Consider the following 19,979-nt stretch of genomic DNA (forward strand, 5'->3'; position numbering starts at 1 on the left):
AAATGTTCTATTATCTATTCCGAATCTCACGAATTTATTTGTTTGAAAATATGACGGGAAAAAAATACAAAGTGATGATGCACATCATCGTCTTGGCAATAGAATTCTCTAGCCAGCAGTTGCTATGAATAATATTATTATATCGATTGCAAACCGTCGTGACTTGCTTAAAATGTAGCTTATAAAGATCGTTAATGTAATATTAAATTCACGTGGTACGGTATTGGGAAGTTATCCGACAGAATGACAACTGATAAGAACAGTTGGCATTCTACAGGTATAAGGTGTATCCTTTGAGTAACTAAGTAAACATTTAGGAATAAAAATATCAAACATTAAAATATGCATAATAACATTGTGAGGCCACGGTCGAAAAGTTGATTGAATCCCGGTTTGGAAATAGGAATTTATTCGAGTCGCTTACTTCATCCTATTTTGGGTAGGAAATAGGATATTATATATAGGTAGTAGGCATGCCTATACTTATACATTATGATGGCGAAACAACGAGACTTCCTGAAGATAAATTGTTTTCTTTGAGGTGAGTTCAAAGTATGATATTATTGTATTTTGCTGAAGAATAAATTAAAAATGTCCCATATATTTTGGTTTGGTTTTATCATATTGGGCTATTAGAATGTAATATTTATAAAATAGTCAAAGTCCTCTCGTGTAATAAAGTTCTAAATTCTAATCGATTTTTTAAAATTTTACTGATTACGTTAAATGTATGCATCTCATCACTTAGGTTTATAATCGTATATCCCTCTATTGCAGTGGTTCTTAACCGATGTCCGCGGATCACAGGTGATCCGTGGGCTTGGTATAAGTGTTCCGCCAAAATCTTAAAATCGGTAAGAAAAATATTTAAAAAAATGTATATAATTACTGTTGTATTGAAGGCTGTGTTTCGCGAAAATCTTATAAAATGTTAAGTATTCCGTCATTCGAAAAAGGTTAAGAACCACTGCTCTATTGTTTGTAGTGTATTTATTATAATAACAATAATAAATGATCAATAGATTCCTCTTCGATTATAAATCAAAATATGAGATGATTACTTTGTGGGACTAGGTAATTAATTATGAGTCATAACTTATAACCATCGCCAACACTGTGCATATGAGGAGGAATTAATCATCTCATTTGATTTGTATATTAAATAATGTGTTTAATACATATAAATAAGTATCATTACCTGGTCATTATCTTTATTTTTTTTAATTTATAACAAGGGTATTATTATTATTCCTAAGATATTGATTTGGAACACGATATTGTAACAACAAAGGTCATATATTATTTTTAAAAAAATATTTTTTTAAATCATAATAATTAGTTTAGAACATTTCATAAAATAGAAGTTTTGTGAACATTAAATGTTACTTTTCAATATCACGTATCACAATATTTAGTGTACCAATAACAATAATTACCTATTTATTATAAAAAATTAACAACGATGGTTAATTACGTTTTGCATTATACATTATCACCACATTTCTATTTAAATTCGTTTAGCATTCCATAAATTACCTATTATATTCACATTATATCAAATCGACATTATTTTTTATTCCTAAATTTGATACCGTATAAAAATGCGAAAATAACTTAGTATTTGTATAGATAATAAATAGAAAAATTTATTGCCGATAACAAAATATTATTATTATATTATTTGCATTAAAAAAATATATACATAATCACACTTATTTTAGTTATTTTTGTTTGAGAGTAGTCAGTGTAACTATAATAACTATAAATTATAATAAATGTTTATTGGAGAAATAGAATATTATATTTATTTAAGTTTATATTTTCACAAGATTTTTATTCCAAATTTATACTGATTACTTACTACGACACATATTGATCGATAAATATTTTTATAATTTTGGCGAATATTTTAATATGTTTTTACATATATATATATATTTGATTGCGCAATAAAAAAAATAAAGATGGAACTAAAAAAATATGAGCATTAGGTACTTATTGAATAATGACTGCTAGTATATGTAAAATTGTTCAATTGGTCATAGTTATTACTTTTAGTCTTTATTGTTATTAAAATTATTGTATCAATTTACACTCCGCTGAAATATTAAATTGATCATTATTATTTATTACATTTAATTAACATTGCAGAACTTTTGTATACTGTGTACAAATTGTTCATAATAGCACAGTTCCGAAAGGAAATAACAATCGCATAATATCTTTAAATACAAATGTAATAGATTTTTTACCTTGAATTTTATACCTTTCTTTGAATATAGAATACAATTTAGTCTGAAAATACATCTTTTGTTGGCATTCATTTGGTTTCGATAAACATCTACTATAATATTATACGTTTAAGATCATCTGCGTAGTTAATGTTTTTACGTTGTGAAAATTATGTAATTACGTTAATTTTCTAAATTTCCCGCAATTCTATAAAACTTGAAAGTTATATTTTACATTAAATTACAAACTAATTATTGAAAAATATAGTTGAATGTAAATATAATAGAATATTTCCTTAATTTAAAAAAATTACATAAAAATCGAATTTGATTAATTCTACTGGAAATTATGATTATTTCAATAAAGCATATTTTTTAGGACAAAATTACATTAGCACCATAATGAAATATATTTTGTCAAATAGAAAAACGATTATAGTGACAATCGAGGTAATAAACAGTTATGAATATATGTTTGTTTTATTATAGTTCTATGATATATAATATTATTATTATATTAACCTACCGAAAATATAGACCATCGATCATTGGTTTTCTGTATAAAATGAGTATATTATATAGTCTCAACTTTTCAATCATAGATACTACATGGTTTCAATGTCGAGTTAAATTATGTTATCTACTCAGATTTATCAAGTTTCCGATTTCAACTATGAGTTATACTGAGATTTATGTTAAAATAGACTTAGTACGAAAACAATGCGATTCTTTTTCTTATTGGCATTTTATCGATTTTGGGACAAACATTACGTACGTGTCGAAGAGAAAATTTTCGAACACTGCTTCGAATCGATATTTTAATCGCTGTATACTCAGCTGTTGAAAAAACACTTATTTCGTGACTCGTGTAGACTGTTTACGTTGTGGCTTTATTATTTTTTCCGAAAAAAACAATGGATTTAATATAAATGTGCGGAAATTTTGAAAATGTAATCCATCGTATTCATACATTTGAATAAATTTCCATTAAATTATTATAGTATTATAAATGAGATGCGTTTGTTTTTGTTGTTTTTATGTGGTTTGCAAAAATAAAATAATTTGACGCAATCGTATCTCTTATGACAGCGCTGTATATGTTCTATCAGTCACATCGAAACCAAACATAACTCTCCAACACATAACGCTAAACGTAAACTGTTGAAGTAATACATTGTACACGAGTATTGTACCTATTCTCTGACCAGATTTATGTCTATGCGAATTGTGTGCGTTGGGAATTATTGGATCCGCTTAAGTTTATAACACTATACACCAAATGGGCAATGGCAAATAGACATTAACAATATTATGATTTGTATGATGATGCATACATGTATGTTTATTGGTGAATCGTTAGTAAATCTTTTGAAGTAAACTCGAAATAGAAAGTGTTATCCGCGGGGAATGTGATGATTATCTGCGACGGTATGTTCATAATATATAATATTATGTTGCGCCGCCAGATCGCGGAAACGACTTGATTGCGAAATGTGGTGGGTGCCTATTACGTATAGCTAAATAATAGGTTTACCATGCCGAAAACCGTTTTTCTTATCTATGATAATGTTTCCAATCTTTACTAAAAACCAACCACAAACTGCTGCATAATATTATATAGTATAGTTTTTAAAGTATATTGTTATAATTATGGTGGTAAATCACAGTTGACGACAATTGCACATTAATATTATTATTTTATCCAATACTGTAGGGAAACAAAATTCTGTATAATTTCACTTTGGGGCTTCTACGTGCACAGCATGTTCATTTGTTTAGCCTTGTCGCTTAAATAATATTATTATCATCGTTGTAGAGCGCAGTTAAAGCGTAATGCGTTCGCACCAAAAAATGCAAATATATTATACGCGTTATTATTATAGTGTTTGACCTATTTGTCTATATCTAAATATCTAAACACTTGCGCACGACGGCGTCTGCAGATTTATCGTCGTGTCTCTGTATCGGAAAACTCGTACGCGGTACACTCGCATATAGGCATCACGAATGTTGTACATTTCGTGTACACGTATATGTATTAAAAATAATTGAATAATATATTGGTACCTATACAATAATTATTTAATACTGCACTATTGCGGCAAACCATTCATCACCGCCGCCGCCTCCGCAGCAACAGAAACGCGCGACACCGCAGCGTTTGCACAGTTGGTCCGCGCCGAGAGGTTCGCGAAAACGGTTTCTGGGCACTTTACGGGGAAACCTCCGGCGCGCGTATACACACGACGACGATGGCATTAAAAACGCATATTGTGGAGGTACATAATAATATGTAATATTATCGTATTCCGCAGTAACCCGACCGATATCAGTGGCACCGTCTCTCGCGTAAAAAAAAAAACACTATTAACAGCAGCTCTGTGACCGTACACGTATGATATTATAATATACGACGATTATTGCGTATACAATCCGAGACTGTTGGCGTTACACTTACGCATTATTAAATACACGATTATATTATATTTAGTATAGAATAATATGTTGCCCAAAACGCGGAAATCCCTCGGAGCGGGCTCCAACAAGAGGTCAGCCGTCAATAAGCATCCGCTGTTCGAAGAAGCCGAAGAGCAAAATTGCGAAGTGAGTTCTAACTACCTGTAGTATACCTTTACACGGAACCGAGCGTTTCAGCGTTTCATAATAAATGTATATTAATTAATAATACCTATATCATAATAGAACAGCGTGCGGTATTAAATTGACGATCAATTATTTTGTCGACTTCGATTCCCGAGAGATCGGCGGGTTTTGACTGCTGCTGCACCGACGTAACGTAACTGCGCTGCGACATTACAATGATTTATGTATACGTATATATAATATTATATATATATATATCATAGCGATGGCGTCGTTCTCGTTTACCATTGGAAGTAAATTAAAAACCGAAAGCATTACGCACTTCTCCGCACCAATTCGATAGTCGTGTGTTTACATTACATTGATGTTTATTTTTTTTTTACTTAATTTTATTAGCTACTATAAAAATCTAAAATAGCTCGACATTTATTACAATACATAACATAAAGAACTGGTAATGTAGATCATTATAAATGTGGAAATATTAAACGAAAATAAATTAAAAAGAAATAGTGCCTTTAGCGATAAATGCATATTAAAATTGATTAAAGATGAGGGAAACATAGTGGGTTATGATTATCGAATTTAAATTTAAAATGCTCTGAGGTAAAATTAGAAATAGATTTTAATGTTGAATTTTGAATTATTGTGCTTCAGAATTTTATTTCTGTTTGGGATTAATATGAGTATCTAGAACGACTGGAACAACTGAAATTTTGACTAGCGAAACATTTTTAGACATTTTTTTTTTTAGCTTAAACGTTGTTTGAAAAAATATAATATATTTATTGTCGTACGAATATTTTAGCTTCTTATAAGACAGATAGCTTATATAATTAGCAGTTGAACATTATAATATAAAATACAGTATCATAATAATAATATCATATAGTTGTTTAATATTTAATCGTATTTTTATTATGTCATACTTCAACGCAATACAATACAAAATCATATTTCATGTGGTTATTATACGGTGCGACACTTCGGTTATATTATACAGTATTAATTTATTACATTCATGACAAATAATTCTTAAAAATATTTATACTGCCGTGATCCAAATGAAGAAACATACATACTTTGTCTCTCAAAGGGCACTGTGTTTTTGTTCATTTATGAAATATCAATGAAAACTTATTAGATGATTTAGGTACGTAAATCAACGAGAATGGTCTATCTATCTTTTATTATTACATTATAATTTATAATATTCAATGATTTTTTTTTTATTAATAACATTCATATAATATCAATGTCAATAACTTTATTAGATCTTCAAATTGTCTCCAATTAATGATATTCGTTTCCACCAGGTTTCCATTATTTTTTTTTCGTTATATACTTTATTATTCTTTTAATAGTTATAACTTATAATATAATATCGTAACATTTATTCTCATATTATTATGAATACAACTTGACTATTATTTATCTTTAATGTAAATGAATAATGTCATTAGGTGTTTCATGCATCTCAAATAAGGTCAATTTTTTTATTAACAACAGCGAATACATTTGATTCATCTTAATTTCTTTTTTTCTTTTTTTTTTAGTAGGAAATTTATGATTCTATACGCTCCTCCGGAATTGTTCAATTGATACTTCTTAATAAGTCAGTGTATACGATAGGTTATTATTTATTGGCATATTTAGATTATTATTGTTATTATCTCTGAATAGATAGTTTTATATTACAAACATAGATAATCTTAAAAAACCTTTATTAATTGTAATCTTAATAAGTGGTGAATTACTTTTAATGTTAAATTTGATATTTTTCTATACTTGTTTGGAGAAAAATATTTTTAAATTTGTGTGAACAAAAAAAATAACGCCTAACGGTAATTTTGAACTATTATAATAATGTATCTAACTGCTTTTACTAAGAAACGTTTTGCAACAATATTTAAATAATATCAGTAGAGTAATTTTCATATTTTTCATTATACAAAAAAAAGTAGTATTAAATAAGGAATAACGTTTTTCCACAAATAATAAATAGCCTATTACAATTACATATCATAAAATCCTGGACTCTGGTAGAATGGAGAATGTATTGTTCGAAAAATAATGACAATGGGAACTTGTTGTTAGTACCGATTCAAATTAAGCGTGATAAATGAACTAATATTATATTTTTGTATTTTAAAAAAAATATTTATATTCAATAGTATTTTAAAGAACAATTGTAAAACGTATTTTTAGTGTAAACATATATTATTTAGGACATCCATCTGGTATAACTGTATAAGTACATGTTTACTTAAATACATCAAATTCATATTATTATGCTTAGACCTAAATAATCTATGTAATAATCATTTATTACCACTAAATATTGTAGATAGTAAGTACCTGTACTTAAAATGTTATTGAATGCATTTTGTAACATTTTTAATTTGTATTTTTAGAAAATTATGATTTTAATTTACAAATATCTCTGTTATTACATACAGCGAACTGTCATAGTATTATTTTATTTATTTTTAGATGTATTGAAATGATATTATAATGTGATATCTAAAGCTAAGTTTAATAGTTTTTAACTATACCTGTATCTAATAGTTATGGTGATTAATAATTACAAATTTACATTGTCGGAAATTGAATTGTATAATGTATATTTTATTTTCTAACGTAGTAAAATATAGTAAGTGATGTATAATATTAAGCCATATGGTAGCAAATAAAATATATATTATAAAAGTATAAAACTTTTATAATAAACATTTTTATATTCATCTCCAAACGTTTGAACAAATAATTATAATATTAACTTGTATATGCAAGTTCCTAAAGACTAAAAAATTATATTCTATCATTTTTCTTTTTTTTCTTTTTTTAATATTAACTACATATTATATATATTTGATTAATTATTATTAACACAACTGTAACACTTCTTAAATCCCAATGACCTAAAATTCCAAAGGTCATAATAATAATTATTAATTAATAATTAATTATACATTTTAAACTCACCGCCAACATTCGGTACATATCTCTACAGTAAATTATACAGAGCATGTATTGTCAATAATTTAAATCATATATATCATTGTAGCTTGTTTTCGAAAATAATAAAAATCTCCTCGTATTAGCGTTTATCTATACATTGAAGCTGTACGCCAAACTTAATTTTTCAGTTTTCATTAAGGAACTTCTTGTTTGAAACTTTCAGTGTACATAAATTTAAAATGAATGCGTAACTTAAATACGAATGCAATCATAAGTAGGGCGTACCATCTAGTTTGATGTTTTTATAATTTATATTTTACAAGACCCGTTTTGTGTGCTGAGTAGATCGAGTCCGGCTTCTCCTTTTGTATGACTTCACAATAGATGTCCAAAATAAATTTTTCTCCAGCTCTTCACGAGTATTGTTTTTATTTTGTTCTTTTGATTAGCCAATATTGTTTTTGTACAACCATTAATATAGGAATAAGAAAAGAGTTCCCATGGGTATGCCAATCTTGGACACTATCATTAATTTCATGAAATATCTGACAGTTTCTCAGCTGGCCCGGAAAAGTAGTAGCGTATTGCAGGGGAACAAACTATGTTTTTAGAATCTCATTTTATTTCGCAGGGTAAAAGCTTCGTCGAGAAGGTAATCAGTTTGTTACTAGAGTATCTGGGTGTTTTTATTTCATATATATATATATATTTTTTATCATTATTAACGCCATATTTTCAAAGGAAGTAGTGCTCTCGGAACAAATTGCGCGGCAAAGCGTATATTAAACGTATCTCATACAAAGCATCTAGGCAATATAATTATACTTATAAACTCTTGTCTTATCTGTTAATTAAAACGCATATTGTCGTCTTCAAACATTTCCAACGTAACCTTTGCGGTCACAGAGTTTATGCAGTCTTTAAAACTATAAAGGAAGTGCAGAACTTTTAAAATACTTCGTGAATTATTAACTAACATTAGGTACTGTATATGGTATATCATACTCATATTATGTAGGCATACGCTAAAGTGCGTGAGTCGTATATTTATAAATCATTATATATTTTTATTTCAAACAATGCATTGGTCATATTGTTATCAATATAAAAAATAAAAATATATTACACCATATATTTATAATATTAAAATATGATTTAGTGGTTTCTTGTTTATGGAAATATATTTTTTTACACAAGTATGTAATATTCGTCAAAATTAAAAATTATAATACTTGGGTGGTCTGATTGTTGATATAAATAGTCAATGTTCGTTGTAATATGTAATTTTTAATAGTATAGTTAAGTCTGTGGTTTTACATTTTGTTATGTAAATTTGACAATTCATTATTTAACGGTTAACAACTATTAATAATTATTAATTAGTATTAATAGTAATAAATATAGACACTAATATTTTAATAACTAATTAAAATTATTGGTTTACTTATAAAAATATTTCGATATATGAAATGCATGAACGTAATTCAATATGGGTACCTACTTACTATTTACATGATACTTTTTTTGCGACAGAACGATACAAATATTCTTAATTTTATAATATTTTGTTTATTTTTAATTTGCTTAATTTCTGTCATAATAGTTATTACCTAATTGCGGGATAAAAATTTAACATTTACATATCTAATAATAGATAAATTGTTTAACAGTGTACCTTCGAAGATTATATTATTAATTCATATAAATTATATAAATTGAAATTAATTTATTGAAAATTAAATTTATTGTATCCTATAATAAATAATATTCAATAATTATTTCAGCGAGTTAATATATGAGTCAAATTCTTAAACTTAAGTGGAAGTTGCAAGGAAATTTTGAAAAGACGTTTTTCTAGGAAAATTGCTCAATAGTAATCATAATATAGAGTACCTACTTATATATATGTATACTATATACAACTACATTAACTGTGACCAGAATCTGCAATTGTACAATATCAAGCATAATAACAGGAAGTATATTAATATATTCACAGTTACTAGTTCACCGGGTTGGTGTTGTCGTTGAGACTTGAGAACCTGCAGCTGCGAAATTATGGAATATCGAAGAAAAAGCAATTGGAATTTTCCCCTCGACTGCGCTCAAAGAGGATAAAATTACAATCGCGGTTTCAAATTGCATTTTATCGATACCATATAATTTTTATACGTATAGGACATATAGGTATATGAATATCACGATATATATATTTACTCGCGAAACGGAACTTCCTGGAAAAACTGCCTATATAAATTACATATAGGTGTTTCACTGCTGCAGTTTGCGGAGGTTGCATTACCCGACAACGTTTCAGTTTCATGGACATTTTATGAAGCGATATGTACAATTTTATTGGTATCTAATCTTATCGGACTTATCAAAATAACACTCTCGGGGACTTTTGAACATAATATCTCTCTACAGCATGTATTATAGTATCGTATTATTTTAAGCACAATAAAGTAGAGTTTTTTCCACTGGGCAGAGGGCACGCTATTGCGTTATAAATGCAAGCCTGTGCTGGGTATTTTGTGACCGAAAAAAAAACAAAAAAAAAAACACAAAACTTAATAATATTAATATTATGTATATTGTATATATATTTTATATACGCTAACCACGCGTATAGAGTTGTACCCAATATAACTAAATTTCCTCTCCCCTAAGTGGTACACACGATACGATATATATACATATATAACTTGAAATTGCTCTTTGTCGGACGTTACATTATATCATTCTTTAAAAGCAACGTCGTTTATGTAAAACGAAACCGGCACTTTTGGTGTATTATGTATACGGCGCACATCTGTAGCGCAGTCACGTGCGACAAATATTACTCCGGCTGTTGTTTACAGCGGTGAGTATTATGTAGTATATACCTACACCTCACCAGCACTATACAATAATAATAATAAAGTATAAAAGTGGTTATAATAGAGATAACAGAATTTAGTATAGTTAGTCTGTATACCGTATGGAGTAAGTTATCGTGTATAGTTAGTATATAAATGTGTATGGGTTATATACCACACTATAAAATATATATACCTAGTTTTAATACATGCAATGATAATAATATTTTAACCGTCTGTGGTACGTAGTGATCACGAATACCGGAATACTAGAAACATATTAGAAACATACTATCTCTAACGGTCATCACCGTCGTGGAGAAGTGCATTTTTTTATTTTCGTTATACAAACCACTGCAGTGTATAGTTCAGTATCTGCACTACTGTACAAATGCGTATAATTTTTACGGTTTATTATATTTTTGTATACTTTCAGTTTTTCAGTATATATATACAGTGTAACAGTGTAATCCGAAGCCAAGACGATAGATACAAGTATTTAACCCAATACAAGCGTTTGATTACAATCAGCAATCGACGTCGTACATAACTCACTATTTTCTACTTATCGTATAGTAGCTGCAGATGATAATATTATGGTATTATTCCGACTCACGCGACTAAAACTGCAGTTTCAAGTTGTACCTGCATTTAAATTATTTTAATAATATATAATATACTCGTATATATAGAACTTTGAATGTTGTTTTCAGTTCCCACGGTCGAGTGTATAGAACTTATTTGGCTCACGAGCGATCACCACTGCACATCAACCCCGTTAAAGCCTTTACCCACCACCACCAATAATAGGGTTCTTATAGTATTATAACGTATATAATATATGGGGGACGAAGGTGTATTTACGTTATAATAGCTTTTCGTGCAAGCGAACGTTTATATAATATAACTAACTAAGTATAGGTACCTAAAATACTATATATATATAGTATGATACTTTAGGGAGCCACTTGTTTGTCGTCGTCAGTTACTGGGGCACTAACTGTTGTTTACGGACGGTTTTTTATTTCCCTATCGACTTTTACCGCAACGCGTCATTTAATCCGAGTTTATCCCAAGTAACTTTTTTTTCCATCAACGCTGTTAAGTGGTCTTTTGTAAACACGCAATCGTTGGAAATTTAAATAAATTATTTAAAATGATTTTCTTCGACGATTTATTTTAATAACACATACTCATATTTTCTTCTGTTTTATATCGCTGCAAAAGCCGTTATTATAATTTACCTACTATTTTAACGTTAAATAAATATTTTGTAAACGTAGAAACTTTTATAGAAATAAAATATACATTATTTAGGTACATATACAGTTATAATCTAGACGTTAAAAAAAGTTATGTATATCAGTTGGTATATTAATAAAAAGTTTATAGCTAATAGTTAGATTATTCACGGCATCTAGACTTAAGACTTTATATCCGTTTTTCTTATTACACTTACCAAGTTATTAAAATAAAAATAAATAAATTATAATAATAGTATAAAATAAGATAAAAGTTGAGAATGGAAAATTTAAAAGCCATTAAAACTAATAATTTTAGTATATCGTTTACCATTGTTTAAAACTACAATGTTATCAGTTTATAATGGTTTGTTTTTATTGAGCAATTATCCACTTTTTATTTCAGTTATTAGTTATTCAGTTTATTATAATGTTATCATATAAATATATTTTGAAATTTTAGTGCATCGACTTCACAATAGAAAAACAAATATTATTGTTTTTTAATTATAAAATTTCTGTACCGTTTTACCAAATTTATTAAACAATTAAATAAGAATTATATAATAAAGTGTACGAATTAGTAAAGTAGTTTAACAGATTATGAACTATAACTTATACAGTAGTTTTTGATAGGTTCTTGCCGTTATCCATTATTTCAACATGTCTTTATTATGTTGTAGGTACGTCATTGTTTGTAACACATCTCCATAAATACTATAATAATAATGATGATATATGTTTCAATGTTTGACAAAACAATTATAAAAATTACAAAATGTACTGTATAAAGTATACCATAAATATTTACTTTATAGTTTTCAATACTTCATTTCAATTTAAAAAATATAATATAGTGCACTGTTACATCAAATACATCAATTAAGTTTTCAAACGTTCATCTTTTTATGTAGTTTAGATTTCATTTCTAAGTATCAATAATTTACCATTACTAATTTATAGTAAGTGCTTCACTGTTGATCATATTATATACATTATAAACATTATCAGAATTTAAGTACTTATTAAAATAATGAACTATACCTAACGGTTATGTATTTATTTATTTTTTATAAGTGCATAAAATAATATAAAGTAATGTTTTTCAAATTATTATTTTAATATGTTTAGTACTGTTATTTATTGACTTTTAGTTTATAGACTCAAGGACCTTCTCGAATTTTATCGAATTTTATTCAATGGCATAATTAAATATATTCAATAAGACTTATAAAAATGTAGTAAAATCTATAAATTATAACATTTTGAAAGAAAATATATTAAATATAAAAATCCCGTATAGGAAATAATATTTTAAAAAAAAAATAATTTTATTTTAACCATTTGAGTTCTATGTTTGTTAGGTATTACCAATTATTAATTTATTAATTTATAATATCAACATAATACAACAATATTAATATTTTTCGATTTAAAAATATCGATTACCTAACATTTTATAGTTTTAATATCATATAATGTTTTTTACGCTAATTTTTTTTCAATTTACTTTAGTTAATGAAACTGTCTGGATTCTCAATTAGTTCATTAATATAATGTCAAAATCAAATGCTGCATAGGACATAGAGGCATTTTATTTTAAAAGTAGTAAACTCAATTTAGTCGCTGAGTCTACGTAGTAATTGTCTTTCTATAAAAACATGCAATGGATCACGTTTGGTTTACTTCACTTTATTGACTTTAACTAACATTGAACGACTACATACATGCTATAAATTATATATTATACTTACATATTCAGGACTCCCGAATATATATTTGGCATAATGGCATGTGTTTAGATCATATCAACTTATCAATCAACAATAATGTTTTAATCGTAGCGTAAGTCACGTGGCTAGTATTGTAAATAATAATTGTTTACATATCAGTTCTCAGTATATTATTATTATTTTATCTCTATTATAGTTTATTACACACGTTTTATTAATTGATCATCACATGCGTAAACATTTCAAATAAAAGCTATCAATTTTACTTGTACTTTTGCAACTTTTAATAGTAATGAATATCAAATTACGTATCGTTTGTACTAAAGAAAGCATTAAATAGCCCTATGTTCTCGGATATTATATTAGATATATTTACTTTATTTACACGGGACAATTATTATCCGTTCAATGAAAATAATAATAGGGTAACAATAAATTTTACTCCGATGGTACCCACCTATTGGCTACTATCTGTTATAAGTAGACAGCGCGGATACCTATATAGACTATAGAGCAAATATTATATAGTATATACTCTAGTAAGTTATTATGGCCGAATCATTACGGCATTGCGTTTATACAAATAGAGTGACGTTTCACTCTGTCCTGCATATTATCAACATATAAGCATTGTGTTTAAATAGGAAGTAATTTATACTTACGCGTTACCTCGGGCAATATTGAGTTTACTATGTATATGTATATAAAGAAAAAATGAAAATAAAAAATACCTTCATATTTCAGACATGATTATATGAATGACAGCCTAGATATCTACTTAAACATAAGATTTATTCATGGTTGAAGTTGAATGGTTATATTGTCACAGTTTGAATTCTTTGAAGAAATAAGGATTCCTATATATTATAATATGATATACGCGCACGTATTATTACGATGCATTGAATTAGAGACAAGTCAAAATTAACTGTTATTATTACTTGATTATTTGTTATTGTTAATATACGATGTAATTATTATGCAAATAATAAAATATTTACATCAATTTTTTAAATAACTATTAATACTATAATAATTTAGTGGGAAATTGGATTATTTATTAATTATTAACTATTATATAATATGAAATATAAATCATGGAGACTATACTCGTACGTATAATTATTTTCATAGAACAGTATAATATACCTAATATATTTATTGATTACTTGATTTTTGTACTATTATTATTATGTTTTAACGATTCATATATTATATGAATTCATATAGATTTTAAAAACAAAAAACAGGTATATTTTTATTGATCTATATGAGTTGTAAATATTTAATGAATATAAATTCTTGGACTAAAAAAATCTATGCGTTGCCTTCATATTTAGCGATGACAAACATTATTGTTTAAGGATAAAGTTTTTTTTTTTTTATTCATTTTGTTCAGATTTAACTCAGGCCACAATTATTTTTTTTTACAATTTATGTAATTCTGTTTTTATTTATGGCATCATTAAATATAAAAAATAAAATTATAATTATTATTTTAATTAAAATTAAAAATGTATTTATTAATTTATTATTTTATTCTAGATATACATGCTTTTGGGAGCACTTCGTTCTCTATTATTATTTACAATTTTATTATTAAGTAGTATACTTGCATTGGTTTTGTAATAGGTATGCCATATTATTAATTTATCAATAATATATTAAGTAAATCTGTGAGATAATTACTCAACTATCAGTCATCATCGTGGGAAATACATATCTATTAACCCTTTTAGTCAACTTTAAGAAATTGAAATTATTATGTTTGATATCATATAAGTTGATTATTTTTAATTTTTAAATACTTATTAATATTAAAAATATATATATATATATATTGGCGTATTGTATTTAGATATTGATTATTTGTTATAATACTTTCAGTTTTACAGTTTTTACACTATATAATGCTGCCAAAACCTCAGTTATTAACTATAGTAATACTATTTATATTCATTATTGAAAAATTGGAAAATAACTTATTGTTTTTGAAATTTTGGCAAACATCTGCCTAATATTTCATGTAAAGTATGTAAGTTGTATAATGTTAACACATATGTAAAGTAATATTACTGTTTAACAGAAGGTAGTGCTAACAATGTACACTGATGACCACATAGTAAATTAAACTGTTTAAGCAATAATTTACCATGTCGAAAACTATCTATTCAGTCCATGAAAAGTTATCACCATTTATTAATTATTGTTGTTATAACACAAAGTGTACGAAATAAATATTAATTTAATAAAGATAAGACAAACTGAAAAATGATTATACACGTCATTATAGGTAAGAAAAAACGTCAGGTACCTATGGACGATGCAACATAATGGATATTAAATACACATAAACATTATGTATAATAAATTAATAAAGTTAGCGTTGTTATGTTTACCTATGTTTATAAGACATTAACCACACAATATTATTATAATTTATAACCTTTAATATATTTTTTTTATTTGTTTGTTTTTGTTAAGAAATATAAATTTTCTTTTTTTATGTACAGTTTCTGTGTACCACGTGTCTACTAAATATTAATACTATTTAACATTGTTATAATAAAACGAACACACTATTGTTTACAGTGTTTCATACTGCACAATGCATGTGATGATGCGTTTGCGGTATTATAAATATAATAGGTAGATATGGTTAAAACCACACGGTTGCGTAATCACATTGTAGGGTGTATCAACTATATAAAAGCGGGTTGAACAAACACGATTCTTGATGAGCTTTTGTGGAATATCGTTTTCCCACGCGCGTCCACATGTTTAAATCGTCGCAGCTCTCTGCTCTGTATCCGTGAGAAACTTACGCTGTGCTATACACCGACGGGACATCGGGTATATTATAATTTATAATATACAGGGTGAATCGTTCAATTACTGCTAGATAACTGGATAGTTCAACCTACCATTCAGATTTTTCAAAACATTTATTAGATTTTTTTAAGTATATATTTATAATAGATAACTAAAATATTTAAAAAAAAAAATTTGAATTTTTATCACAATGATTTATTTGGTTTTAAATTTATTTTAATGAAAAACAAAGATTATCTGTATTTTATTTTGTTATCTGAAGCTGAATATTTATACGAACATTTCGATGTATATACAAACAAAGTCCTGTCGTCTATAATAAATACAAATACTGATAATTTAAAAATAGTATTTCTTAAAATCACAAAAATCGACCGACAAAGATAATGTGGCAGGTTAAACGAACCATTCTGTACACTGTAATATATTGAGCGCTTGCACGAGTAGCATATATAAATACACATATATATATATATATATAGGATATAGATAGGTAACGTTGGACATAATACGTTATAGGTCAGTACATTATATTAAAATATATATTATATGATATAAGCTTATGTGTACACGTGAACACGCATCGAAGGATGTGATAACAAATGTAGGAATTTCATATATCGTGAACGTTTATATTATGACCGTCACCCCTAAAAGTTTTATACCAAATCATAACCATTGCCTGCGTTTATCGAATATTATTATTACACATATTTTGAATCACCGAACGTTGGTTGATAATATTTAATGGTCTGTCGTACATATGCATTGTGCATACATCGCGTGACAATACCATTTGTAATGCGTCGTTGGACGTACGTCGCTTAGAAATAAATAATAATATGAATATAATACGATATACATATTATTAAAATATTGCTGAAGTGTACGGTTCGATCGCGTAAACCCTCCACCCGCGGGTCTTGTGAGATTAAAAAAAAATGCACACCGCAGCTGCGGGCTATGTTCGCAAACCCCACGGGTAGGTTAGTCGGTAGCGACTGTCGCGCGAAAAAAAATTGGCCATGGAATAAAACCAAGCGCGAAAATCTGGCGGCCTGCCAGCAGGATCTAATAACAATACTGCGGCTATTATAATATTATACTGTTAACTCTTTTCTTTTTTTTCGTGCAGTACGGATAAATGTGCGACGCGTCGCGAAGCGGTGTATATTTTACATTACACATATTATAACAATATATTATATTATACGTTTTGTGTATTTGGGTATATTTTTTCGTTACAGTTATTAATTTCATTTACAGTTTATTCAAATTTAAATATTATTATCTATATATGCGATGTTTAGAAGGTTTATTTAAATTTAAGTAAAATTTATTATTTTATTATCACGAATAAGAATTTCATCGAAACAGTCTTGTCAATTGGTTACCTAATTTATTTTATGCATAGTATAATAATATAAATTAGTAATGTACCGTTTATCTACGTCTAAATGTAAACATATTTGAATATTTATTTGTCTTACAAAAATAATAATAATAATAATATGTGTTTTAGATAAAAGTAATTTAATTATATTAATTACTTTTACCTATTCTACTACAAACGTTTTGATGATAAGAACAATTATTAGAACCAATAAAGGTTATCAAAGAAATTATTAAAACCGGTCGGAATCTGAAATAATTTATTTGATATAAATTGATTATAAGCCTACAAATATAAATCTAGGAGTTTTATTATAGTTTATAAATTCATTATTTTCATCATTAGGTAGTTTAACATTAAGGTAATAGGAATTACAAAAATAAGGAAAAATATACTGAAGATTAATTTTTCTACCTCGAGCCGTGCTATTACGCACGCACGTAAATAATCTATTTCAAGTCACGCACTTAATATTATATATATATATATAATATGTGTGTTTATTAAAAGTCGGTTGAAATTGAAATAATATTTTCTCGAACTAGATCAATAATAATATCTTTTCAGAGTGTAGCGCATACTATATGTATATCATATAATAATTTAATATACAAGTCTGTATTAATAGGAACTGTATTCTATACATAGTATATAGTCGTGGCTGCAGATTACAATATTTTGTACTGGGCATATCCACACAACATAATATATCATCGTGACCTATATAACACGAGATAATGTAATACATAATATGTCATATATATTTTATGGTGGTAAATCACCTATTATTATAGTAGTAGTCATGTAACCTACATAACTACCGCAGGGTTGTGTATCGCCTTGTGGCCTGTGGGTGCATCAGCAATAGAATTAGTATAAACACGACTCGCACATTTAGCTGTAGTGAAATAATATACGTCGACGTAATACCCCCATCGTAGTATTTGATCTATTCCGCGGTAGTACACACGAGCGCGAATAAAAATATTATATACATAATAATCGTTAACTAGTCGTGACACGGTGACACAAGCGTGTGTACCGCGGTATAGTGCAATTGTAGGTATTTTCGTCAGACGACTTTCAACTCGGCCAGATTTTACGGAATGTTTTTTTTTTTAATATTGTTATCGTTTTGTATGCCTCTGTTCATGGAATCATAAAAAAAAACATAATAAATAATGTAATACAATACAATGTAATATTAGTATTAAAACAGAGCGCAACATTGAACGCAACAGAGTAACATTATCAGTATATAATAATATAATATTATTATTTTGTGCGTGTCAATCGCTGGTGCAGCTTGTCGCGGCGGAGAACGGCGTCGGTCGCCCACGCATCCGGCACTCGACTATGCCAAACGGGGTGGAGGGGAGAGGTACACGTCACCTGGTCGCCGCCGTACCTGCAGAGTGTAGTACCCGTCCGTTGCGTTTGCTACGCGACCGGTCGCTTATTTATCGCGTCCGACCTGCCGCCGTGGAGGGGACGTGCGGCGGCATCGGCGGCGGCGGCGACGGCGGGTGCCGGGTTGTTCGTGCCGGCTGGTCTAGTTACCCGACCGGTGTCCTTCGTGCGCGCACGTACCCGTCCGGACATGTCGTGCTGGTGGTCGTTCGCCGATCGTCCGACGCCGTAGACCTCTTGTGTTTTGCTGCCGACCGCAGATACAAATTACGAGCGTCCCATCGAGTGCGGTACGATTATTGTGTCGTTGTGTGTTTTTTTTTTTTTTTTTTAATTTGTTTTTTGACCATTTAATTAATTATCGTTCGATATTGTTGTGGTCGACGGACGCACGACGGCGCTGAAAACGACACGGCAAACGTCCTGCGTGGACGTCCGCGACTCCTCTCCGGGTTGGATTCATTCGGTCATGGGTGTGTTAAAGTGGCGCGAGAGGCACGGCAGTCGGCACAGCCAGAGTTCGGATAACGTTAAAGGACTTCAGGTAAACAGTGTAATATTATGTTGTGTTATCTTCAGTGTATCTGTGTTTCATTAGGTCATAGAGATTACGTCTATCCGACAATAACAATAATAATTTACGATGTGGTCCAAAACGTATATTGTTGAGTACATGACGTGTAACACGTCCCTACACAATTCCAGTGTATACTTAG

General features: G+C 28.4%; 1 protein-coding gene across 4 annotated transcripts in view; it reads left to right on the top strand.

Moving 5' to 3' along the window:
• The window catches only part of LOC113553481 (rap1 GTPase-activating protein 1), a 157,306-nt gene that overhangs the window by 107,011 nt on the left and 30,316 nt on the right, over window positions 1–19,979 (top strand). Inside the window, exon 1 of one of the 4 annotated variants that reach the window (XM_026956837.1) lies at window positions 19,420–19,807. The exons of the other annotated variants lie outside the window; for them this stretch is intronic. Coding sequence (XP_026812638.1) covers window positions 19,733–19,807 — 75 coding nt within the window. The 5' untranslated portion in view covers window positions 19,420–19,732. Of the gene's footprint in view, window positions 1–19,419; window positions 19,808–19,979 lie in introns of those variants that run through there. 4 annotated transcript variants of the gene reach the window in all.

The sequence above is a fragment of the Rhopalosiphum maidis genome, chromosome 2 (assembly GCF_003676215.2).
Source record: "Rhopalosiphum maidis isolate BTI-1 chromosome 2, ASM367621v3, whole genome shotgun sequence".
Classification (NCBI taxonomy): Eukaryota; Metazoa; Arthropoda; class Insecta; order Hemiptera; family Aphididae; genus Rhopalosiphum; species Rhopalosiphum maidis.